The sequence below is a fragment of the Pagrus pagrus genome (assembly GCF_965226575.1).
Source record: "Pagrus pagrus genome assembly, chromosome: 19".
NCBI lineage: Eukaryota > Metazoa > Chordata > Actinopteri > Spariformes > Sparidae > Pagrus > Pagrus pagrus.
This window is the reverse complement of record NC_140203.1, coordinates 22291141-22317154: the sequence shown is the minus strand read 5'-3', so window position 1 is coordinate 22317154 and position 26014 is coordinate 22291141. Positions and strand designations below refer to the sequence as shown.

At 41.1% G+C, this 26014-nt stretch overlaps 2 protein-coding genes across 3 annotated transcripts; both read right to left on the bottom strand.

Moving 5' to 3' along the window:
* Nucleotides 1-41: 41 nt before the first annotated feature.
* On the bottom strand, nucleotides 42-13441 carry tmc2a (transmembrane channel-like 2a; the record flags this gene model as incomplete). Its single annotated transcript, XM_084382868.1, has 20 exons — nucleotides 42-676; nucleotides 830-947; nucleotides 1795-1873; nucleotides 2156-2281; nucleotides 2412-2651; nucleotides 3683-3750; nucleotides 5308-5436; nucleotides 5986-6144; nucleotides 6819-6998; nucleotides 7512-7700; nucleotides 7829-7976; nucleotides 8220-8362; nucleotides 8701-8799; nucleotides 8941-9047; nucleotides 9137-9218; nucleotides 9309-9399; nucleotides 9816-9971; nucleotides 11656-12097; nucleotides 12204-12242; nucleotides 13414-13441. The coding sequence occupies 20 exons, from the start codon at nucleotides 13439-13441 to the stop codon at nucleotides 450-452; spliced, it is 2850 nt and encodes a 949-aa protein (XP_084238994.1). The 3' UTR covers nucleotides 42-449.
* Nucleotides 13442-19270: 5829 nt separating this feature from the next.
* Nucleotides 19271-25776, bottom strand: LOC311274714 (AN1-type zinc finger protein 5-like). Of its 2 annotated transcripts, none has more exons than XM_084382626.1 (6): nucleotides 25533-25776; nucleotides 22240-22424; nucleotides 21966-22128; nucleotides 21637-21740; nucleotides 21380-21508; nucleotides 19271-20734 (listed from the first exon to the last, which is right to left on the bottom strand). In XM_084382626.1, the coding sequence occupies exons 2-6, from the start codon at nucleotides 22394-22396 to the stop codon at nucleotides 20586-20588; spliced, it is 702 nt and encodes a 233-aa protein (XP_084238752.1). In that variant the 5' UTR covers nucleotides 22397-22424; nucleotides 25533-25776; the 3' UTR covers nucleotides 19271-20585. The 2 variants fall into 2 exon arrangements, with proteins under 2 accessions (XP_084238752.1, XP_084238753.1); XM_084382627.1 differs by lacking the exon at nucleotides 25533-25776 and adding an exon at nucleotides 25011-25104.
* Nucleotides 25777-26014: the final 238 nt, after the last annotated feature.

The window sequence follows — 26014 nt, the reverse complement described above, 5'->3', positions numbered from 1 at the left end:
TATTAAAAGATGTTAAACTTTATTGCAAAGTCAGAATTATATCATAAATTACAAAGTTATGTAAGAGAAAACAAAACAGCCACAGATGTCACAGTCCTTGAAAATCCATAATAATTAACATACAGGATGAATGAGGGGTTAGGGTTAGGATGCACAGTGCCTGCTCACCTTTACTCAACTGGGCAGAAACATGGATCAACAACACAACCTTTCTTCATGAATCACAAGATAGTCAAGACAAAATTGAGTTGTGAAACAGTGCTGTAGTTTACAGTTTATAAGGCTGTTATTTTGACCTCTGGTAAACTTTTAATTGTTGCTGTCAGGAAGGAAACATGGAGACCTAATGAAGGTCTTTATACCTGAAATCTAAACACCTTGTTTTTGTGTCCCCAGCTGTGTAATGAGCAGATGCAGGGAGCCTTCAGGAATGTGATTTTTTTACACTGTTATCTTGGAGGGGGCCCTCTCCCACGGCCTCGGCCTCGGCCTCGGCCCGGACCGGGACCCGGACCCGGCATTCCTCCAGGTCCTCTAGGCCCTGGCGCCCGGTTCACCGGCCCTCGAACGTTGGGATTAGGCGATGCCAGAGCCACATCTTTCTGCAGGTTGACACCTTTACCGGCTGATCCGGGCTTCATCTTAGTCTGCTTTGCTTCCGGCTCTGGTGCCTTTTCTGTTTAGACAGAGATAGTGAAGGAACTCTGCATAGATAGTCATAGATACACAGATACAAAACTTGGAAACTCATTACAGACATTAAGTAACATTTTACACTTTATATAATATATCCGTATAGGGCGATCAGCTGTTGAGGAATGAAACTGACCAGGCTCTGGTGGAGCAGGGGGGGCGAGGGATCTGTTCGGCAGCAGGTCCTCCAAGTCTTTCATGACTTGGTTTGTGCTGTCCGCGTTGTTCCTCCGGTTCTTCTCTTCATCCCGAGCCTAGACAGACAGAGAAAGAGAAACAGAGAGAGAGAGAGAGAGAGAGAGAGAGAGAGAGGTGGTGGGCAGATTGAGCCACATTGAGGAAGAGGGAGAAAATTGTTCTGTTATTTATGTTGAAGATTTCTCAGGAAGGTATGTACGGGATAAGGCTGATGATGTGTTTCCTTATTGTTAAGAAATCCCATGAAAAGACCTAAAAACCCCACCAAAGATGTGAAGTTTACAAAGACTCAGTCATTTCCCAAAAACAGCTGGGAGCTGTAGTTTCAAGCAAACAGGACTAAATAATTGTAATTTTGGGGACTGTTGTCAGTTGTGGATTGATACACTTCTGGTGTTTTTAGACGCATGAGAGCCATCAGGCTTGGGATAGACGTACAATACTGTCAGTCACATCAGTTCATATAGAATATCACCAGACTCGTTCAAACTGTACCTTTAGTGAAGTATTTAACCCAAACTGGGGAAGTGCTGCAGATCTGAACATGCGTAGGAAAAGCAGCCCACTTATGCTCTTTTAAACTAAACACTAAAGTCAGCATGCTAATACGCTCACAGTGACAATGGGAAGATGCTGATGTTTAGCAGGTAAATATTCACCACGGTAGCCATCTTTGCTTAACATTTTTACATGCGAACATTTGCTCATTAGCAGGGTAGTCGATGGGAATGACATTAGTTTTGCTGGTGCGACCTGTTTAAAAAATCTTACTTCACAGCATTCTTCGTATCAGAAGTATTTTGGCCAAACTATTTTGTTCTTTCAGTACTCAGTATTCAGCACAGTTTTGTGGCTGTGCAGATTGTATAGCGCACACCACTTTTATCTCGATTCTCGACTTACCATCTGCATCTTCTTCTTCAGCTCCATGTTTGAGTTTTGGTAGGCCTCAGACACTGAGTTCAGATAGTAGATGGCCAGTCTGTAAAGGAGAAATGACAGGATTTGGTTTTTCAGTGGCTGCAAAGGCACCATGGGGACTTTTGTAGCCTTTTCAGACACACACTTGACAGCATCACCAACTATTCCTTTGGGTAATCACCAGTGGTGGAAGAATCCTCAGATCTTGTACTCAGCAATACCAATACCACAGTGTAGAGCTACACAAGTGAAAGTTACGTATGTGTGTGTGTGTGTGTGTGTGTGTGTGTGTGTGTGTGTGTGTGTGTGTGTGTGTGTGTGTGTGTCCATGATATCCACTCACACCATGAGCAGTACAGCTGGTATGATGAGGCCTGGGTTGGCTGCGTAGCTGAAGAGCGTCCCCAAGAAGGCTGGCAGGTCCAATTCTATCGTCTCCATGATCACATCAAACATCTTCGGCTTCCCACTGCAAACATCAGCATGGTCAACGTGTGTATGTGTGTGTGTGTGTGTGTGTGTGTGAGTATGTATTTACACGCACTCATTTCTAACAGACTTCCATAACTCAATATTCTTACATGTTTCTTTGTTGTTACCTGAAGGGTCCGCAGTCGAATGACGGGGGCAGGGTCATGATGGTATAAACGACAGGCAACAGACTGAGGAAGAGGATGAGGAGCAGCAGACCCATGTAGAAGTTGTTGGACTTGGAGGCCTTGAAGACTCTCTCATGGGGCACGTTGGTGGCCATCACAGCCCAACATTGATAGTACATGGAGCTGAGGAGGCGCAGCACATTGATGCCGACCAGCCCAGGAGCATAAAACGCACCCATCCTGAAACACATCAGGACATCACAAATGTGAATCATTTTTAACACTGATATTTGATTGGTAGATTAAACATTTTGAAAAAGTTAAATACTTACATAATATCATAATACTCTACTGTTATCAGTTTACTTACACATTGGCCATTTTTCTTTGACATCACTCTCAGGGTGGGAAACTAAAAAGCTGTGTTCCAGGTTGCAATAATATAGCATTAATAGTGAAAATACGGAGAGGCGGTAAAACAACATATTTGATAACCTATTACCTAGCATTAGCATTCAACCACTTCTAGCTAACATTACTGATTATTTACATTCAGTATGTTTTACTTACAGGTTTGAATAAATCTTTCCAAGATGTGCATCGATACTGAATTAATTTACGCCGTAATGTTAGCTAGGAAGTGGTTGAATGCTAATGTTGGCAGAGACAGAAGCTAACGGATTTATCAAATATGTTGTTTTACCTCCCTTTTACGATTTGTCTGATTTCCTAATTCAGGTCTTGCAACCTGGAGCACAGCTGTACGACATCGGAGTGTGATGTCAGAGGAAAATGGCCGCCGTGTGAGTTCAGTTATAAGCCAGAAACCATGAGATATAATCCATAATAATATGTAACGCATCATAGTGTATCATTATTGTTCTTTGTGTTGAATCAAACGTAAGAACGTAATGTATCTTGTAGCAAATTTTAATGTTCAAAATATGATGAAAATGATAATAATGATTATAAAAACTGTGCAATGCAACACAGTGAGGAGATGTGACATAACTAGATGTAACCTACTGCGACATGTAACATACAGTATAGTTGTTGATGGTCATTCAAAGTGCTGTTGATAATGCACGCAGAATGGCTCCACTGCAACCTGAAACCCAAACACTGACCCTATCCTTGATATTGATGTAATTTATCCATATAGTGATACTGGATATGCATGCAGCGACACACACATACACCCGTGCATATAAACACAGACACACAAACACACTGGCAACTGTGCAGTGCATGTATAAAAATCAAGTTATTACCAGATCATCCCTTGATTGAAGACCAATCCAAGCACGTTACCACTGATGTCAAACTCTCCATATGAAGGCTAAAATGACCAGAGACAGTGATTACTTTGTATTCATTGAAAGCTTTACTAATGATAGAGTTTAACCTGCAGTTTAAACTTATTCAAGATAACAGTTCAATAAGTCTCCAGATCAGAATATAAAGAACTGGATTTCCGGTAGGCCTAAATAAGTGGGCTTGACCTGCAACAAAAAGAATAATGACATCACATCAACAACATGGGTCTATTCACACAGACCGGCTACACTTTTAGAAATTATAAAACCACACAGTCTAGACTCAGCCATGCTAGCAGTTCTGTGTGGCTAGACAGCAGTGCTTTGAGCTTAATGCTAATGTTAGCATGGCAATATACTCACAGTGACAATGCTAACATGCTGCAGGACTATTGTTTACAGTGTTCTTAGTTTAGTGTGTACACATGCTAACAATAATTGGACTGAACCATGGTAAAAGTTAATAGTTAATCTGGTGCTTAAAAAAGTGAAAAAGGTCTGTTGTTGTTGTTGTTGTTGCTCTGCTTCTTCCATAAATTAGTTTAGTTCAAATGCACTAATGAATAAGTTAGTATGAGAGTCAGTGCCTATTTCAACACCTCACAATGTAAAACATAAACAATTATGTATTCTAAATTAATACCAGCATGTGGAACACTAACTAATGTCTCAGTAGGTCCTCCTGACTGAAGACGTTTCAGCATGTTCAGTAATAAATCACAGATGTAGGGTAATTATGATGGCTGAATTCCATTAAGCTGCTTCAGTTTAATGGTCCTGATATTGTTTATGCTGGTTTATGTCACAGTGTCATTGCATATTGGGACACTGACATAGTACTAAGGCCTTGTCCACACATATATGGACTTTTTTTGCCAAATGCATGGAGATTTTTTAAAAACGCTTTCTAAAGTGGAGTTTTTCCAAAGCTCCAGTTTTTGTGGATCTGTGAGGACATGAAACATTTTTGAAAAAATGGCGTCATCACATCAATTTTCACAACCATTGTTATTTTGTGTAAAGAGCCTGAAAATAACAGCAGTAGCGAGTTTACGGTTTGTTACGTTTGGTTAGCACCAATGTAAGTTCTATGTTTGCACTGCTTTACAGGTTTACAACTTAACCTAGTGGTTTTGGATCACTTAATTTACTTAATTTAAATGAAAGAATAATCTATGAATGCTCAGGAAGCTCTTCTCTGGTGTTTGACGTATCATTGACGTAGACTTTATTGCCACCTTCTGGCCAGCCAGATATTTTGTATGATACGATGAGAATTTTTTTTTTTTAAAGCAGGGGGATAAATATCCATTTACATGTGGCCAAGGCCTCAGTAATTGTTATTGTTATTAGCAACACCAGTGCTTTTTCTGACTATGACAGATCAAAATATCTGCTGTGAAAAAGGCCTGTTGCTTCTCACAATGCATGCAAACAACAGTGCCCGCAGAAATGGAGGAGATACTCTGAGCGGGTAATAGTTCACTTCTTACTGAGCTACTGAATCGTCTTTAGACACCTCAAGAAAACCATTTAAATGAGTTAACTGAATCACAACATTCTTCAGCTGGCATACTTACAAAGCCAGCCTCCAGGTCCCAGCACCAGCAGTAGTTGAGGAAGCGAACAATGACGGCTCTGGCAAAGTCACCGATCAGGATGGTCAGGTAGGACACCTGGATGTCCGACACGGTCAGCTTCACAAACTCCTGGAACATCACACATTCAGGAGAGTGCAATGAGGACAGAAAGTGACCCTATCTTAGCTGCCTTTAGTGACTATAACGTTGAAACTGCATTTCAAACCACAACCGCAGCTTTAATCTCAAAATTCAAGTGATATGTTCTGTGTTTTGTGTCTTGCCCAGTCTTTTTTCTTCCACATTTCATTATTATTTTCTCTATTTATTCATCTGTCCACATTCTGTCCTTGTGCTGCCGTAACACCCAAATGTCCCCTCTGGGGGATCAATGAAGGATTATTTTATCTTAGAAGATTTAAATCTTCACCAGGAGTTTGAGATTTACTCTTACTGGAAGATTATTCCTTGGCTTGAGAGAAGTGCAAGAACAAGATGAGACTGAAATGTGGATTTGTAAAAATTGATCAAATGACTGGATCATTAAACCTCATAGTAACAGGAGTCTTACTAGTAGGATAACATGTAATACAAAATGATGGTATTTTGTCAATCATTAGAAGAACGTGTCTAAAATGTGTTGTATAAAGAAGTTAATAATTTTTTCATTTTTAGTACTACGCCAACGGCGGTCTCCCAGCAGGGTCCTCTGATGACATCAGCAGGGTCCATGGGGGGCGGGGTGGACTCGGTGTCGTTGATCAGACGTGTGTAGTTGGCGTAGTACTCCTTCATGGCCCAGAGGGAGGCGTTCCTAATGGACTCCTCCTCTTCCAGCTACAGGACACAAAGAAGTGAATCAGTCAGCAGTGACACAAGTTTATATTCAACATTCTGAAGACATCCTAAGTACAGAAGTGTTGTCTTTTCTATGGTGGTTGTCTGGTGAATCATCCATCAACAGCTAACTCTTCCAGACCCACTTTCTCACATAAATATCAAATAGTTATGGTTCTACAAAAATGAGATATAATTGATTGAGAGACTGTAAGCTTGATTGGTATTCCACTCATTGGGCATTGCAACGTTTTGCTAGAGTGGCTAAAATATTCATTACATCCTACAATGCAGAAGTAGGGCGAGAAAAATGTGACCTCAGGTCGGAACATCGGAAAACGATGTTGGGGGTCATATAAGTTAGAACAGTTCAAAATGTGTAAGATATTTTGTGTGCAAACTTTGACATTTTGGCCCAAGAGTGGAACTAGAGGATCAACATCCTGATGCCACAAGAAGGGCAAAACAAAGGCCAAGGAGCCTGTTTAAAAGAGTTTAAAAAGACCAATGTTGGGCCAAGATTGTCTGAAGTGTTTCAACAATATCGTCATCATCTGTGGGAAATATGGTCAAAAAACTGTTCAGCTGATCAGTTTGGGAAGAGCACACACACATACACACACACACACACACACAAACACACACACACACACACACACTCACTGCTTACATACCTTGGTGTTGACCTCGTCAAACAGGGCGAACAGAAAGGTGTAGAGGTTTCCCAGGAACAAGGCAAAGATGCGTCCTAGCTGCCACTTGAGGGCAATTCGAGGATGGTAGTCCTCCAGCTCAGCGATAGTCTCAAACAGAGGAGGACACACCAGACCCAGCAGAGACATGATGATCTCCAACTGTCCAACACAATTCATCAATAACATATTTGCCTCAAATTACCATGTCAATACAAAAGACAACACCATTTAATTTGTCTTTCTCTGTGTGCTTTTTACATATTTTCTCACTGATATTATTACAGATTTTTCCCACTGAAAACGAGTCTCTCTTTATGTGATTGTTTTCTTACAGCACTGCAGTCGCCTTGTTTAATTCACTCAACATCAAACAACATCCTCACTGGCTCTTTTGGAATCTACTAAATCACAGGAAGAAACAAAGAGGCCGCAGTGATGTGAAGTTCAAACAAAATGTGATGAATGTGCTCTTTGGTCGGGAACACGGAAGTAAAAAAAATTTAAAAAAAAATAGAAAGGAAGAGATCTAAGGCACTCTTCTGGCATACAGTTTAAAAGCCTTTATTCAGATGGGTATTTCAGGGTTTCACTGTGAAGAAGGCTGTCTTACCAGAATAGATGCACCTTGAGTTTAAAGTCCTATAAACCTGTTTTGCATCTGACCATCATTACCTCGTTCTTCTCGTACCAGCTGAGGTCGTCCCTGTTGGCAAACTCCTGAGACCTCTTCACCACAAAGTAGATGAGGTAACCACTGCCGCCGAGGCTGCAGGTGATCATGAAGTTAGCCAGGACTCTGAGGAACCTCCGCAGGTGGATGTTCTCATCCTTCTGGTTCTCCTGCTCGTCCACGATGGACTCCTGTTTGTGTCAAAACAGAAACAGAAAGAACATTTTAATCTGTCATTGACTAGATTATCAGGATCGCAGTGAGCTACATGTGATTTTACATGTGTAAATGTTTCTTGTCAGACTGTTGCCACGGTTACCTTGAAGCTAGTGGTGATTGAGGCGTACTTATTGTCAGCGGTCTCTGAGTTGCCTATGAGGTAATCCCAGCTGGTGAACATCTTCCAGGCAAATGTGAACTCTCCTTCATCTCCATCTCCACCACCGACATCAGCGTTCTTGGCCATTCTGAAAAAAGACAAAACAGCCTTCTTCATGGACATGTAGGAGGACAAACCTATACATTCACTAACCAGCATATTCACGTATACGCAATTGCTTTATCTTGATATCTTTAACCTCCTTTACTCCAGTGTTTTGATTTGTTTTGTCACATTTTAAAACTCAAATTTCTTCATTTCTTTGACAGTAAATGAATGTAAAGCAACCACACTGTATGAAGCCCCCTGAACTGGACGCTGCTGCACTCACGTGCGGATCACGACCATCAGGCTGTAGCCGAAGGTGCCGATCCCGACCATGAGGTAGGACAGAGGCAGCCTGAACTTCAGCAAGCCGATGGTCCTCTGGTTGTTGTAAAATCCGTAGAACAGGACTGAATATTTGCAGTAGCCCTAATAAAAGGAGGGGTTCTATCATTATTGAGTTTTTTCATCTCCTAACCCATCTTTCGTTAGGGTTTGGGTTAATTTGTGCAACACATTTGTGCTGCTATTTTGGTCAGCACACTGTATAACAGCAGGTTTGGATACTAGAGAATCTTCAAGCTAACTAAAAGTCAAGTAAGAAGAAAAGTGGGGTTTCCTTCATTAAAAAGAGCGAACATCTAAATGTGTTATATCTCATTATCAAGAAGCCAGAAACCAAAGACCTAACCTGAACTTGAAATTGGACTTTTTTTCTGTATTGTACACACCAGAATAATATAGGCGGGTCAACAAATTGCACTCACATCGAAGTCCATGAGGACAGAGTAGTCCTGGGCAGTGTCCTGCTCTGCTCTGGGTACAGTCTTCCTGGGAATGGACCCGTATGGAAGACCCATCAGAACCTGGAAGAATATAACATGTTTTTAGAATTTGTTCTTAAAACTTTTATCTTTGTTTTACTCATCTGTTAACTAGATTTGTGTTCATTTCTTACTTTGACTGACATTCATATGTTATTACTAAACATGACTACATCATTTCACCTCAGGGATGACCACCAGTCCAAAAGTGAAGCCAAACAGGACCAGGTTCATGCCGTACATCCAGCGCAGGAAGATAAAGTAAGATGCCACAGATGACCCAAAGTGACCTGAAGACATTGAAGAGATTTTTAAACTAAGTATCTGGGGTCGCTGTTCAGCTGGAAAACACTACGACTGTGCTGTAAACAAAACTTACTTTCCACCTCCTTGATCTTCCTCTCCCAGGGGATACAGGCTGTTCTGAAATTCTCAAAATCTCTCTGGAACTTGATCCATTTCTGGAATTATAAAAAGAAAACGGCAGAAAATTATACAAGGAAAATACACACACAAACACAAAGCAAGAAAGTTTGAATTTTGTGCCTGACCTTGGTCATCATCACTTTGTAGGCGTACCACTTCCTGCCTTTTCCTTTGCCCAATGCTCCTTCAAACTTATCCACAAATTGTTGAGCCTCCCTGTGAAGAAACAAAGACACAGGTGAAATAAACAGCCAATAAAGTGAGCTGGATTTGTGTCTTTTCACATTGAATTGGATTTTTTAGATGAATGATGAATTCCAATGCAAATATGTAGCAATTTGTACTATGCACTTTGTGCAAGTGCAGGTTTATGGTTTCAGATCAGAAGTTGCGTCACATGTAAAAATCCAGAAGTGAAATATATATTTTCCGTTGTGAATTTTTCTCTTTGCTGTAAGACTTAATGTGAAACCAATATTTTCATACACAAAATGACCTCAAGTTTTCCACTTACAAATTCAATTGAGTAAAAGCTGCATATGATGTTTTTTTTATGTCAAGGATCTAAATACAGCTCTTTGATTCTAGCCTGAGATGAAGAACTGGAAACCAGGACCGGTGTAAGAGATTACTTCAGGTGCGTGAGCCTCCGTTTCATCCTCCATGGCTTGTTCCTGATGTTAGCGATCAGTTTCTTCTTCTCCTCCACCTCCTCCATCAGCCGGGCCATCTCCCCCTCTGACATGGACTCCTCCTCCTCGTCAGAGTTGGAGTTGGAATCAGAGGAACTGGAGCAGAACAGGCAGGAAGAGACGGAGAGGGGAGGGAGTGAGTGGGTCAGAGACAACTTTGTATTCTGAAAACTACCGGCTAGACTCAGTGATCGAATGTCACATTGTACGTACATTTACTCAAGTAATGTACTTAAGTACAATTTTGAGGTACATTTACTTTGTATTTCAATTTGATGGTCCTTTCTACTTCCACTACATTTTAGAGGCAAATATTGTACTTTTTAATACATTTCCATGATACCTTTAGTTACTTTGCAGATTGCACGCTGCTTCAAAGCCAAAGTTGAGTCTTTTTAACTTAATTTATGTTATTGACAATCAGATGATTCCAATAATCAGAAAAATGCTGAATATCTGATCAAATAATCAGTCGACACCATATAATTTTCTTTTACTCGTATTTTCTGTACTTAAGCATGTTCATTTCCAGAAAATTTATTTTGATACTTTTGTGCATTTATTACAAGATACTTTAGGACATTGACTTAAGTGCCACTTGTATGGATCACTTCCTACTTACTAACCAAAATAATATTTTAACACAATATCTTTACTTTTACTCAAATATGACTTTGGGGTACTCTTTACAACACTGGCAAGATTCCCGTGACAACTTGTACTCTCTGTAGTGAGATGAGAATATCTTGCTCCACATCTACACTGTGGCCTCAGGAGAAAAACATACAAATGGTTTTCGACACCTTCAGTGAATATGACCTTCAACATCACATCTGTTAGCTTGATTGCAACCTCTTCTGCAGTTTTACCGTGAGTAAAAACTAACTTTCATCAGCATACATTGTGATATCACCTTTTCCACACACAGAAGACAGACTATCAGTTTACATGCTGAACAGGATTGGGCCCAGTATAGAGCCCTGCGTGACACCAGTACGAGATTAGATTGGTAAAGATGGATTTTGACAAGTTTGAAGTGGAATGAGAGGTGCAATTCAGTGAGGTTGAACATTGTGTGCATAAAATTCAAGTTGAGTAGTTTATAAAAAGATTTGCAATTCACAGAGATCTTCAATGCCTGACAAAGGAACAACCCATTAGCTTTCTTGTAGCAACATCCTCAGAACAAAATGTTAACTTGCAAACAAGATCTCTCGGTTTAAACCGCAGATTGCTATGAGTTTTGCTGAGCACATTCATGCCGTCCAGAGGATGAACAAATGTCACATTTTTGCTAATGTCAGTTACATCAGCATACATTAAGATATCACCTTTTCCACACACAGAAGGCAGATCATATGCTGAACAGGACTGGCCCCAGTATAGAGCCCTGCGGGACACCAGTTCACAGAAACAAGGGGTTAGATTAGCCAAAATTGATTCTGAAAAGTTGGGAGCGGAATGAGAGGTAGGATTTGTAAATGGTGGTTGAAAAGATGGTTAAGTTGAAGATGGAAGTTAAGTAGTTTATGAACAGATAAGCATGCAATTTGAACCCCATTTTGAAATACAAACGTTCCTGTAGCGCCATGCTAATGCACACTTACAAACAATATATTTTATGATCTTTGAATTTGAATTTGCTGAGCACATTCACACTGTCCAGACAGGGTACAAATGTCACATTTTCGCTAATAATAAAGTTTTAAGTTATACGTTTTTTCTCATGTTGTCCAAGTAGAACACTGCTTCACACCTGGTATGTTCGGCTCTGACCTACCTGTCGTCCTTCTTCTTCTTCTTCTTGTCCTTGTCATTGTCCTTGTCTTTTCCCTTGTCCTTCCCTTTGGCACCCTTCTTTCCCTTACTGTCCTCCTCCTCATCCTTCCCTCCTTTCTTTCCTCCCTTCTTCCCCTTCTTTCCTTTCCCCGCATCGCTGTCCTCCTCATCACTGTCCTGGGCTTTGCCTCCTTTCTTCTTTTTGGCCGCTCCTCCTCGCTTCTTCTTGGGAGCCTCGTCCTCGCTGTCATTATCGTCGTCACCGCCACGTTTCTTGGCGGGCTTCTTCTTGTTCGCTCCCCTGCGTCCCCTGGGAGCTTCGTCCTCCTCCTCATCATCCTCATCTTCGTCCTCGCTGGCTGGTTTCTTCCCCCGGCCTCTTCCCCTCGCCCCTCCTCTTCCTGCTGCCTGCCTCCTGTTTGTTCTCCTTTGGGGGGCACCATCTACACAAAGACCAAATAAAACTATTTTTAGTATTCTATTAGATTAAACTCTAGACTATAATTATTTTTTAAACTAGTTCCATGAAATTCAGTTTCATCCACTCACCATCACTGTCACTTGCATCCCCGTCTATCTCTATCCCAACTGAGGGAGGAAATACAAAAAACAACACAGTCAAATACTACAAATAAATAATCAGCTCAGCAGACAATGAGCACATCTTTCTAAATTGATATCAATTCTAATTCTATTCTACAATTATCAACTATCAACCAGACCCAAAGACGGTACCAATTTAGTCCATTGAAAGGTTTTAGTTTCCAGCTATACTTTCTTGTTATGCAGCCCAGTGAATATAGCAGTAGAGTTTATGGATCAAAAATTCATAATAGAAAGAGACATAATTGACCCTGTTTACAGTTCGTCAGACGTCAGTTTCACAGACGTCTCTTTGATAATGATTCTCTATGGGGAAAATGCTTTTTGGGGCCAGAGGGTAATTTTTCTGCTGCAATACAGTCGCTACAGACCAAAGTTGGAAGCAAGGCTGAGTTGCGTCACCATCAAAATAACACATTCATGGATAGGTCCCCAAAGTGAGAGCCAAAACATCTCAATCGCCCCCTGGTGGCTGGCTGCATAGGTCATAAACCCCTCGAACTTCATGTTGGCAGATGGGACATGGGCCAAACTAAAAAGTCATGGTACACGTCAGATTCATTTTTTACAAAGATTATTTCTGTCCTTCTGAGTCATTCTTATCATGCTGATTTGATAAGAATGCATTATGTAAGAACTGGCCACCGGTCGAATTCATACTCAAAACAAATAGGGAGCAGCATATCACCAGGGTAACTGCTATTTAGTTAGCTCAGTTAGCCGTGCAGCTAGCAGTTTGGAGGGTGACTTTGGAGCACAGGAGTAGTGTTGGTGCTTACATCGCTAGCACCAGGGCTTTGGACCGAATGGGCTGGGGCTAGCAGGTTAGCATGCTAACATAACATAATACATAAAAGTCACAACATCAAATCTGTTATTCCTACACATTCTGTGGATAATTGTTGTAAAATTCTTACATATTGCACCTTTAATTAAATGAAAAGGGAATGCTAAGTCATGATTTGGCTGAGCCCTGCTCACAATTGCGTATAGAGGGTATATGTGCGGGAATATGACCCAATCCTTACTGCGCAGACTCTAGCTCCGAATGATGTCACCAACGCAAGATGGTAGTGCTCGTATCAGGAATATTTTGGCTTAATTTTTGTACAGTTGGAGGAGGTTTGTTTGTTTCAATGGAAAATCTACAGCGCACCTAGTACAGCCTCCTGGTCGATACGCATACCACCCTGAAAGGACCTGGACCTTGCATTTAGTATCATCTCCTGAGTAGTGCACAAATTTAGCTCCAGGAACTCGACCCAACGGCGGGTTGAGACGGAAACAAAAGCAGAACCAATGATGGCAGCTACGTGCTATTTTACACTTTATTAAGCTCCTGCTTGTGGAAAAGGACCAAGAGTAACATGAGACTTGAGTCCTCACCTCTGACATTAAAGCATATATAATGTATACTGTATACAACGTTGTCTGTAAGAAGAAATAGACAAATAATTGATGTTCATGTACAAAATAAAGTACATGTTACAACACAAATTATTCCATGAATATAATTTGATAAAAGAAAAACATTTTTCTCCTCTGAAATTAACCAGCCTGCGTCACACGTCATTTTAACCTACACAAAACATACTAATCCTCCAGACCTCTGATCTTCAACTCACCATCATCTGAAGAGACATCACGTTTTCTCGGCATGATGATGACTAAAAGGCGTCTGTCCTCTGTGTCCTCTTCACCCAGACTACCCCCTGAGCAGGTTGGCTCTCCTCTGCCTAGGCTCCCCGCCAGCACCCAACTCAGGTATCTGACAATGGCGTCACTATGACGACAGCTGCATGTGACCCACTCTCAACAGGTGCTTTTGGATAGGTGCAGTCAATTCTGGAAACACAAGGTGATGCACTGTGGTTTATCAAGCAGAGAGGTCGAGACTGTGTGATTTTCTGGGAGCTGAGACATTTATATTCTGTTATTATTATTACACAAAGATGGTGACATACAGCTGTTGATTAATATCAGACCCATATTTTAGTTCTTAGAAGTGAAGTGAATTTCATGCAAATATATTTAGCCAGGCCTGATTACTGTGCTCTGCTTTGTTTATCCTTAATAGCCAAAGGACCACATCATATAAAGTGCCTGTAGACACTCTCACTCCTCTTGTCATTGGAGACCACACACACACACACACACACACACACACACACACACACACACACACACACACAAGAAGACCAGACGCCCTAAAGATTTAATGAAGGTTTAGGTTTCCCCGTGCGAGGCTCATTAAGCAAACAGTAAATACCCTGAGATGACCTTGCAGCTGCAGTATCTTTTTGTTTTGTTGTTTTCAATAGAAGTCTAGCAGGTATGAAGTTGGCCAACCTGCAGCAGAGCCTGACAGCAGCTACCTGTGTGTGCAGAGCTGGAAACTGTAGGGAGAAACACATTATAGCCTCATTAAATAATGGAGTAGAGCTCATTTTTCACATCCAAAATGATTCCATTACACGGTTGCCAGTTCCCACATGCAAGTCATGGATCACACCCTTTCAGACTTGTGCTGGCGTACAGGTGAGTGTGCAGCACAACTGTAAAACTCAGAGTTGGTGAGCATAAAATTGACACCAGGTAGATCAACACAAATCTTCATAATTAAAGGGACAGGTCAACCAAAAATCAGAAATGCATATTTTTCCCCCTACCTTTAGTGTTATTGATCCATCTAGATTGTTTTCGACTGAGTTGCCAATTTTCTGAGATATCAGCCATAGAGATGTTTGACTTCTTTCAAATATAACAGAACTAGATGGAACTCAGCTTGTGGTGTTCAATACACCAAAAAAAAAACATTTGAACTTGAACTCAGGAACAATGTCTCTGTCTGAAATCATGACCCGGTTACTCAAGATAACTCACAGACACTGTTGTGAGTGGTTTCATGTAGGAACTATTTTTTTGTACCACTTTTGTGCAGCTACTCATGAATGAGAGCTCAGCCGAGGAGGAGGACACTGTCAATGCATACATCCTGCACTGTCACCACCACGAGCCTCTGGTCCATAGATTAGATGCAAGTGCAGCGCTACAGTTGGTGGGTATAATTTGGTAGAAAGAAAATAGTTCCTACATGAACCTGCTCACAACAAAGTCTGTGGATTATCTTGAGCAAACCAGGTAACGATTTCTGGGAGAAGACATTGCTGTTTAATTCTTCAAATGTATTTTTTTGTTGCTTTGAGCACCACGAGCCGAATGCCATCTACTTCCATTACATTCGAGAGAAGGCAGGCGTCAAACGGCTGATATCTCAAAAACTCTGCAGCTCACAACCAAACAAACTAGACGGATAAATAGCACTACAGGTAAGAGGAAAAATATATCTTTTTGATTTTTGGAGTGAACTGTCCCTTTAAGTGGATGTTATATAAACTCACTTTAGATGACACATTTTTAAAGGAAATGTAGGCCTATATGAGGTTAGGCTATACACAGAAAGCTAATGCCTATATCTATGTACTGGTGTAGGTATATCTATTGAAGTGCTAGTATGCTTTAGAAACTTTAGAAAAAGCTTCAGAAACACCCTCCCTCCACAACTTTTTGTTGTTAGAGTAGGAATATTTCTGTATCTTTCTGAAACTGATAATACAACATTCACACCCACTTCACTCTGAGTGGTTAGCTGTGCAAAGGTGAAACTGGCTCTGTTCTGTTCCTTGTAATATGTCCAGGTGTTCATGGAGGGCATGGAGCTCTTTCTGTATTTCCTTTAGTTTTTTAATTTTAAATTTTAAATTTGCATTATCTGATTTATTTGGCTGCTTGATAGCAGCACACAACTGATGGGTGTAATATTCAACCTTCACCCTCCTAGTAGTTTTTAGAGCCTTCTCACTGAAACCCGCTGTCTACTCCGGCTAACAACACCGACGAGAGCTGTGAGAGTGAACCTAAACAATGCTATGTTGAAATGCTACACAGAGCTGAGGGGAGCTGCAGAGTTGGTGATAACTGTCTGTTGGTTCATTCCTACGAGCAACTTCTTTCATATTCATTATGATCTAGTCATTTGATCCTTTGTTAATATAAAAATATTGACCGTAGCAGTTTTCAATGTATGTGCTGCGCTCTGGTCTTCTGTGTTGATGGATTGTCCTTCTAATGTTTCCCTTTTGCATCAGCTGTCTGTGTTGACAGTTTTATTTTGTTTTACACCAATGTTCATGAAACATGAACATTTACAACAGAACTGAGTCCTGAATCATAAATTGCACTAAAGATGTCAGGAAAAAAAGGTTAAAATGTGAAAAGAGAAATAACATAAAGATCCAGGAATAAAAAAATGTAAAAAATACAATTGGATATATGAACATGGATTAATAACTGAGGGACCAGATCTTACTGTATTTCATTATTGATGCACACATTTGGATTTTTTTAATTAACCTGTCCTTTAGTCTATAAAACGCCAAATACCCTGAGTGCAGTCCTAGCCTACTGCAGGAAAGTACAAAAACAGACCAAACAGCAGGATCTAACAGTTTTCTCTTCACATCTGGACACATTCATGGTCTTGACACGAATGCATGTCCAAACGAGCATTAGATGCTTCTGTATTAATATTTCATGCACGATCACCATTAAAAGATGCATGAGCAATTAAAAGTTAATGGATCAGGTTCAACAAATGCTGCAATATTGCTGCACATCTGTGACAGATCGACAAAGTGTTTGTGTGTGCAATGGCACAGGGACTGAAAAACAACCTAGTATATTTGTTAAGTTACTTTTAATTTCAGTAAGAACATTGAACATCTGAAACTCTATATGTTAAAATAATATGTAAGTAATGTCTGCTTAAGCTGTTTACTTGTCTGACTGTGAGTCACATTGTCGGAGCTGATTGTATGATGTTACAGACTTAAATGTGCTTTATGTTTGTTAGAGTTTATTTAAAACTCTTTTAAAGTAACAATGTTAGGCTCAGTGCTGTGGTCTTTACTGGTATATGAGGTTAACTTTAATTTTTGAGTTATTCTTCACAATTGTCATCATTTTACACCAACTGTACAATTTGTTTAAGAATACATCCATGTTTGGGTTTTTGTTGTAATGCTACATACAGTGTGTTGAATAAGATTGTATGTGTGTTATGCCACCTAGTGGACGTTCACTAAAAGGAAGAATGACCACAAGATGACAGGTAAACTCACTTGTTTACTAACCTGCAACTACTGTAACATTACTGTGTATTACTAAATAAATGAGCTGTTCCACAGATTCATTTTTGTGATGATGTTTCCTACACACACACACACACACACACACACACACATATATATATATAATTTTTATTTATTTATTTATTTTTATTTATGTCTTCATGGTTTCTCTCAGATAAAATGCAGCCGATGAGTCCAGGAGACATGAAAGGTTCCAAAGCTGAAGTGAAAGTCACCCATATGAATAATACCCGAGTAAAAGTCTTTAAGTATCAAAAGTACAAGTAAAGGTACGTTATACATATATTTACACATATTTATATACTGTGCAATATGGCTAAACCAATTTTAGGCTTGGCTGATTATCTGATCTGACATTCAGCATTGTGTGTGTGTAGTGTCACACACAGTATGATCCAGTGTGGAGAATTTCAGCCACAGTTTTTAAACAGTCAGATGGTCACAAAAATATAATTCCAAAACAACTATTCGAGCCAAAAATTAAAGCCTTCTATAATCTCGTGTTTACTTCTTAGGATCAAATGTTTCTGCTAATAAGTGTGCTGCTCGGTTTTCCTTTTTGTCCTCAGAGGTCCTAGTTCCTTAAGGTGCTCACAGGTACAGTTTGTCCTGACCTGAAGTTGTATGCAGAGGGAAACACAAGTTCACCTCACACAGTCTTTGTGCAGCCATGCTTATTATGCAGAGGTGGAAAGCCTTATTTTTGTGTGTATGTGGCACGAGCACCTTTGGAGACACTCCATCTTGGGACAGTTACTTACTTTGTGTTTATATGCAACATAGAAGGTCATTAAATATTAAAATATATACTTAAAGCAACTGTATGCAACTTTTAAAAGGTCCGAGTCACCAAACCATAGTGTCAGCGTGAGGAACTTAATTTTTAATGCCTGTGTACAAAATTATTTTATTTTGAGTGCCTCAATGTCGAGGCAGAAGATAGTAGGGAACAAATCAAACAAATAAAAACATAACATGATATTAGAGGAAAAGAAACACATGTTGCCCTTCTCATAATTAGTTATTAAAAGTATATCTGGCTCGATAAGTGTGTTCCATTTATAACCTGTAATAACCTACTGTGTTGACAGTGTAAGCTTTATGAGTGTGTTGTGCAACAACCTGAAACAAGCTTAAAATTATTGTCGGAGGCTCAGTTTGAACAAGAAACATGACTGCAGGAACATTAAGATACTTAAAATACTAATGTAACAGTCATGTAAGAGAAATATGAGGTCATAATGAAACCCGTAAAAAGCAGAAGTAGAAAAGATAAAAGCTCTGAGTGGTCAGTGTTTACTTCTGCACTGACACAAGATTATTTGGGGAACCATTTCTACTAATCCCTGGGGGAGTGGGGCGGGTGAGGGTTGGGGTTGGGGTTGCTGTCTGGCTGAGGAACAGAAGTGTTCATGACACCACGTGCTGCGTGTGCTGATGAATGGGTACAACCTGCACGTGTGTGTGCGCATATCAAAACATACAGTCCTCATGGTGAGGCAGAGCAGCAGGTGTCATAACGTGACCAGAGGCCACACTGACTGCAGCAGATCCAGTTTCCCCTGCAGAGACACGAGTCACATGGAAACACAGAGATGTGACAGACAGCAGCCTCCAACTGTCAGATGGATGATACACTGAACACGTCATCGCACAGTTGAAACACACTTCAAGTGCTGTAATATAGATAGGCTTATGAAATGTATTCCAACATTGTTGACATTAAAGGTGCAATACGTAAAAGTAAAAAAGAAAAACAATCTATAATGGCATAATAAAATGAAGGGCTGTGAATTCTTGACGTTATATTTGTGAACATAATTTATTTACATCATACAATTTATTCTGTTTTATTGGAGGATTATGCACACTGCAGTATATAAATAAAGATGTTTGTACAAACTTGCATAACTAAAGGGTAAAAAACAAAACAGATTAAGCAGCTGGACCAAAGAAAATCAACAAAAACTGAAAATTATTAATAACCTACGACCACAGGTCTCACTAAATCACCATGGCACACAACCACTTAGCCTCACATGATGCTCACACAACCAGCCGTCCACATCTACTCCCACAAACACTCCCAACGCTGTGAATTTGTGGGCTCACATTAAAAATCGAGGAAACATTCAATAGTGAAGTAAAAGATGAAAACATTAGTGGAGCTAAACCCTTCCAAAGGCAAAAATTAATACAAGTTTAGGCTACTTGTCATACAACAACACACAGCATACACTTTCTGGAAAACAAAAAAGGAAACAAACTAACAAGATGTGACTTCAGTGGATGGTTTCAAAGACCTAAGATGCAGGAAGTCCACGTGCCTGCCATCCAGATCCCGGGCACAGAGTGGGTCGCGGCATTCAGCCGAGATCAACAAGAGAGAAAAAGATATCAACTGTTAAACTATGTTGTGTTTCTAGTCCCGTGCACACAGCAGGAGGGAAGGAAAATGAGCCAGCGAAAAAGGTCTCGCGACAAAGTCTCCTCTTCAAAGTCTTTGTAGTACGTCTGTTGAGCTGCGTGTCAACAGGGGCCAGAGTGGACAAGATTCCAGCGGCACAGAGAAGCATTTTGGGTTGATAAAAACTTAGCAGGACGCAAAGTCTGACAAGTAAGGAGGGTTCGATTCTGACCAAAAAAGAAAAGAAACAACATGACAACATCCTTTTTTGCTACTCAAGCCAGCAGAGAGCAAGCACGGCTGAGATGGTGCCATCAGCCAACAGCAGTAACAGTCTGAGAGTCCGAACAGGCTCGAGTGTCCAAACTCTTTCCAGGCAAAGTTCAAGCGATCTCAGGGGGAATCACAAAACAGACTGGGCAGCCATCAACAGCGTTTTCTAAAAGGGGCAGTAACTTTTTCTTCACCCACTGCCCATCCTCACACACACTTTGTTTAATACAACCTTCCAAAAGTGTTAAACTCACACACAAACAAGAATGAAAGTTGAAAATATAAGTGAACTTTCATGCACTGGGGAGAAAATCCTGAATGTGTAACAAACAAGGGGGGGAAAAAAAGGTCCTTCAGACAGAAAGTCGGGCTCAAGTCCATGATTTTTTTTTTAAAGCCGATCGCTCCCAGTATTCAAAGTCAAACTGAGAGTCCTCTTCATATTCTCTGGATCTTGTCAGCAACGACAACAGGGTTCTCTTTGCGAATCTTGTCAGCAGCTTCGGTTCTGTAGTCATATGGACAGTTGTGCTTATCGGAGTAACGGTGAAGTCCACAGAACAGATTCCCACAGCGGCAGTCAAAACCTGAAACACCACAACAGAGGACAAACCGAGTCAAATCAATAACAAGTGTTCACAGCAGCAAAACACCCTGAACTGTACACATCCAGGGACAATGGCGTAAAAAAAAAATCATCGCTGAGGATGATGTGATCCGTATTCTTTCCTGAAATGGATCCCTGCTCCCTATAAAATAGCCCGTTACTTTTCAGGTGAGGGATTTATTAATATCTTAGTAATTACACTAAGATGTTAGACTTTATCGATACCTTTTCACAGGGTCTTTTATACAAGAACTTGGAGTAAAAATGTTTTAAAAGCTCCACAAAATAGAAACTTTAGCTTCTAGGAAAACTGAAATCAATAACTTCTGAACGAATATTAATACTAATCTGTCTCTCCTTTTTGGCTATTTGGTGCATTTTCTTTCATCAGATACTGGAAAATGTGTATCTGCTTCTCGCATTCTGCTGTGGACTGCGTGTCAAAATGGCAGATAAGCACAGAACTTGCTGTGCAATGGCTCAGCTTTGACCGGACTGTATTGGCATTCTCAGCCAAAAGCATGGCTGCTACCTAGAGCAAACTCATTGTGCAGGAACAGAAAATGCTCCAGTTTGAACCCATTCTGCTAAAAAAAAGTGTAATTTTATCCGTGCCATTTCATACCTGTAAGGCCAACCTTTTTGCGGCACATAAAGCAGCGATTCTTCTTGGGTTTTGGGGGCTCTGGGGCTTTGAAGTCCTCACTGCCAGCAGTGGAGGGATGGGAGGCTGAGGATGTGGGCTGACTCAACACTGGAAACACACAAGAAAAATACATGAGCATTCTTACTATCCTACGCAGGGGACACACCATTATATAAAAAAACATGTACATTAGTATATATCCTCTGATAATTAACAGGTCCGTGTTTGGTACCTACCTGGCTCCGTGAGCTCGACTTTGGTCCCTGAGGCTCCTTTCTCCTCACAGGACAGACTCATCTCAGTCATCTGCTGTGTTACTGAAACAGCTGCTGAAATGCCACTGCAACGGATGAATAGGACACATTAAAATAAGAGTCATGTATAAGATACTAATAAGTATATAATTTTTCAGGGTTCACGGTGCCTTTCAGTCAGGTTGCCTTTACAGGAAGAGTTCACATAATTGAGCCAGTGAGGAATCATTCATCCACTCTAAAAAGGGAACATTTTTGATAGCACTGGATTGTTTGAAGGCAGTAAAATAAACTGCGGTGGATCCCCTCACCTTAGATCCTTGCTAGCAGCAGCCTCGTTTGCAGCAGCTTCAGCAGAGGCGGCGGCGGCGGCCTCAGCCGCCACCTCAGCAGCAGCGGCTGCAGCGGCTGCAGCATTGTTCAGAGTGGCCTCTAACCTCTGGATGGCAGACGCCTCAGCTGTGGGGCCACCGCCTGAGGGAGAAACGTTTCACCGCATGTTACAGTCAGACACAGAGGTTGGGAGTTTTGCCCTGTGTGCACATGGAAACAAAGGGAAACTGTGACAGACACAGCAGGTCTTACCCAAGGCACTCAGAGTACTGACTCCTCCATTGTTCTGTCTTGACAGGTGCTCCTTATGGCACACAGAGCACATGCCATTAGTCCTAGGGTTGCCATAGAAACCACAGCCAGTAGGACAGAGCATAGGAACTGGGCTTTGATTAGTCTCCTGGGCCATTGCGACGTCTGCCACCCGGTGAGCTGACCTGGGGACACAAACAAAAGACACCGGGGGAGTGTGTGAGTACAACTAACATACAAAAAAACCTGACCTGATACATTTTAAAACAGACAAACGAAAAAATAGAGCTCCAGAATCATTTGGCCGTAGTGAGTGGAAATCTATTAAGATGGCTCAGTGCCATACCATAAGTGCTGAACAGATTGGTCAAGTAATCACTTTCGCAACAATTTTCATTACTGAATTTATTGTGAACTTTTACTCGGTGTTCAGATTAAAACAGCCCTATATACCACACCAAAAGTATCAATGTCCTGGTGCAGAGTTTGAGTGCCATTTTCAGCAAACAAATATATGCAATCCAGACTGGTTGCAGTCTCTCTGCCGACAAAATCCAATTCACCTCTCGCTCAACACAGTCCTGCCACGCCAGGTTGTGGTTGATAATGGGTTTAGTGTAGGGATGGGCCTTCCGGTGATATCAAATCAAGATCGATCTTTAAGGTGTCCACAACTTTCTTTTCAGGAGCATCATAGACATTGCAGTGCTTAGTGGCCTCTTACATCTGTTTCCAAACTTCACATAACGTTATCAACCAGCAGATCTGTGCTATGTGTACAAACTACAAGAGTGACGTAGCCAACTAGATGGCTACACTGATTGGATGAATTACTTCACATGGACAAGGAGCTTGTGCCAGAACAAATGGGGAAATTGATAGGTCGTTTCAGTCTGGCTGTGGTCTACAGGGCATTTCAAAGATCAAGAAAAAAGATCACAATTTAGATTGTGTGAAGTTGATTGTGATATTATTTGGTCAGATCACCCACCCCTAGTTTAGAGACCGCTCATTATTACTATCAGCCATTAGCACATTCTCACATCTGACTTTGTCTTGTTCAGCTGCTGAGCAACTTAAGACAATTAACACATTACAGTATCTTGAGGTCATCAAACAACTTTGTACAATCACTGATGACCACTGACAGAAGCCTCTCTCTTCAGTCAGTTAATCATTCAAGAGTTGAAAGGGAAAAAAATTTCAAGTTGCTGCATCACTTAAAGGTTTAACACACCATCTCTTTATCACTATCTCTGTTCAAAGATGGTTAAGATCTACATTGAATGGATAGAGCATTCTTGATCTTTGCTGATGAAGACTGAGATGTGATGGAGATTATATTATCACCCAGGTTTTAAAGTTTAGAGTTCTTGTTCAACTGCTGATGTTTAGACAACATTGGGCTTTTTTTTATTAAATAATGTGTCCTTCATACATATTCTGTATGGGCCTGTAGGGAGACAACATGTTGGTCTAAAAATCTGAATGTTAAGCTAATATTGACAGAATTACTAGTTACTCCAAGTTGGGACACAGAAAGTATGAGGCCCCTCTTTTCTGGTAGTTATCAAGTAAACATGAACTTGAATCAGACTAATAATGACATGAGAGGAAGTTGATCACAAGAGGGGAGTATTTATGATCATAGATTTTAGAACATGGGGAAACCATTAACACTGCAATGTTTCCGGTGAATTGCATCAGAGGCTTCCTTCTCTTCATTACTACAAGCTGCAGCTTCACGTGTGTGTGCCTGCAGACTGCAGTACTCCATGCAGCTTCCAGGCTCACATGGACCTGTGTGTGGTGGCTTCCCTCTCTCACAGGAGTGCAATGTGACACTGTGATCTCAAGACACACACACACACACACACACACACACACACACACACACACACACACACACGAGTTGCCTCAATACAGTAAGGCGGTGAACACGTCTATTTATAGACAGCCTCGAGAGTCGTGCAAACAGAGCTGGTGTCATGCCAGAATGTGTATCGTTATCCGAGTAGGTTTCCCCCATCAAAGATACCATCAGCTTTCTAAGCAAAGGGGGACAGGTGGCTTCCGAGTCCTACATAGTTAGAACCGGTTGGATTGTTCTGCCGAACAGATCCTGACATGGTGACAAAATTCAGCAGAACAACTGTAGTTCAGATAAAGAGGCAAGCACGTTTATCACCGAGACAAAAGCCAAAATCACCCACTCGCTCGAGATGAAGTGGTACTTGGAGAATGCTAACACCAGACTCGCAACTCAGTTATCATCCCGAGAGTCAATAACCCCCCTCTCCAGATAGATGTGCTCACTTAAGATGGTTTGAGCGATCAATACTGTTTACCTCGGCACCAGCCCTCGCCTGCATCCCGACAAACACCGGGCCACAGCAGTGTCACTTCTACAAATCCACTGAGTCATGCTAGCAAGCTAATGGCTGCTGCCAACATCTTACTTTGATAAACTATGCTACATGAACAGCCCGGACATAGTTTAATCGACTCCGAGTAGAGCTTCTAAAGCTCATAGTTAAAATAAACACAAACAAAGCAGACTTCAGCTCTACAATTAGTTATTTACTCGTATGCTAACGATTGTTAGCCACAACAACCGTGTGAGCAGATTCTCGTGATCTCGCTAATGTTAGCATGCTAACTTAGAGGTTAGCTTTAAGAGAAAACTGTTAGCATTGTTGTTGCCTTTGCTTTGTCTCTTCTTTGTTTTTGTTCACAACACACACGAAATGAGTATCTTGACATTAACTTACGACAACGTGCCTCAGCAGGTATCACCATGCGAACTAGGTGTTATAATTATAACTGTTAAGCAGACACATCAAATAATAGTTCAACATTGATATAGTTAGCCAACAAGATGCCTCACTTTAAAAGTATACAGATGCTGATGGAGCTGCTAGCAGATTAACATTAGCCAAGTTAAACAACGTTACACAGTGATTTAACTAGCTGGGCAGGGCGGTGTGGAAACAAACTGACACTCTCATGTCAATGTCAGATGTATAAGTGAGTTGTACTTAAATTTACAACAACCTCGCAGTCGGAGAAGGAAAGTTTTCGGCGACACGTGCTAACCAAACGGAACATTTCTTTAATCCTCGGAAGCGAAGCAAAGCTAGGCCATTTTTACATTTTTCACGAGACCAAACACTTTCAACAACAGATGTGGCTTTAAGATTGATTGTGTTGCTGTTTCACTGCTCACTTCGGAAACTTCCCAAACAACCACGTATGCTAACGCAGCTGGCTTTAAATATGAATAGTTAACTCACCTTCTGTGTCTGAGAAACGTTTCTTCTCGAAACTTTTTTGGATTGGCCGAAAAACTAACTAGGTTTTACTCGGAGGTGACTCACTAGGGCCGTCTAGGTACGTCGATTTTAGTGGCTCTCTTTTCAGTCTTCTCACGCAACTCCACTCCGCCTGGGAGTACCTTCAGCGAATTTCGTTGACGTCCTCTGCTCTGTCGCTGATTTGAGGTGGCATCTGTTTTGCTTTACGTGGTGCGTTTGCGTCCTCTCTTGTTCCGGTGCGACGTCACGGAAATTGTGACCCTCTGATTGGAAGGAAGGGGTGTTTGGAGGCGAAACCCCGCCCCTTCCGGCGTACCACAAAAGATTTGTTGATTCATGGCTATTACGGAACATAAACCCTGTCCTAAAGATAGACAGGCCGGAGCTCCGACTCCACTGTAGTAGATTAAAAATCGATGTCCATGTAGCCAGAAAGGATCGAGACCGACGTGCTGTTTGTG

Bases quoted from the DNA above. Each gene is read 5' to 3' on its own strand.
- LOC311274714 (XM_084382626.1), bottom strand. From the start codon at position 22,396: ATGGCCCAGGAGACTAATCAAAGCCCAGTTCCTATGCTCTGTCCTACT. The intron at 21,509-21,636 runs GTAGGTACCAAA...GTGTGTTTCCAG, and splicing joins AGTCGAGCTCACGGAGCCAG to TGTTGAGTCAGCCCACATCC. The intron at 20,735-21,379 runs GTATGAAATGGC...GTGGTGTTTCAG, and splicing joins CAAAAAGGTTGGCCTTACAG to GTTTTGACTGCCGCTGTGGG.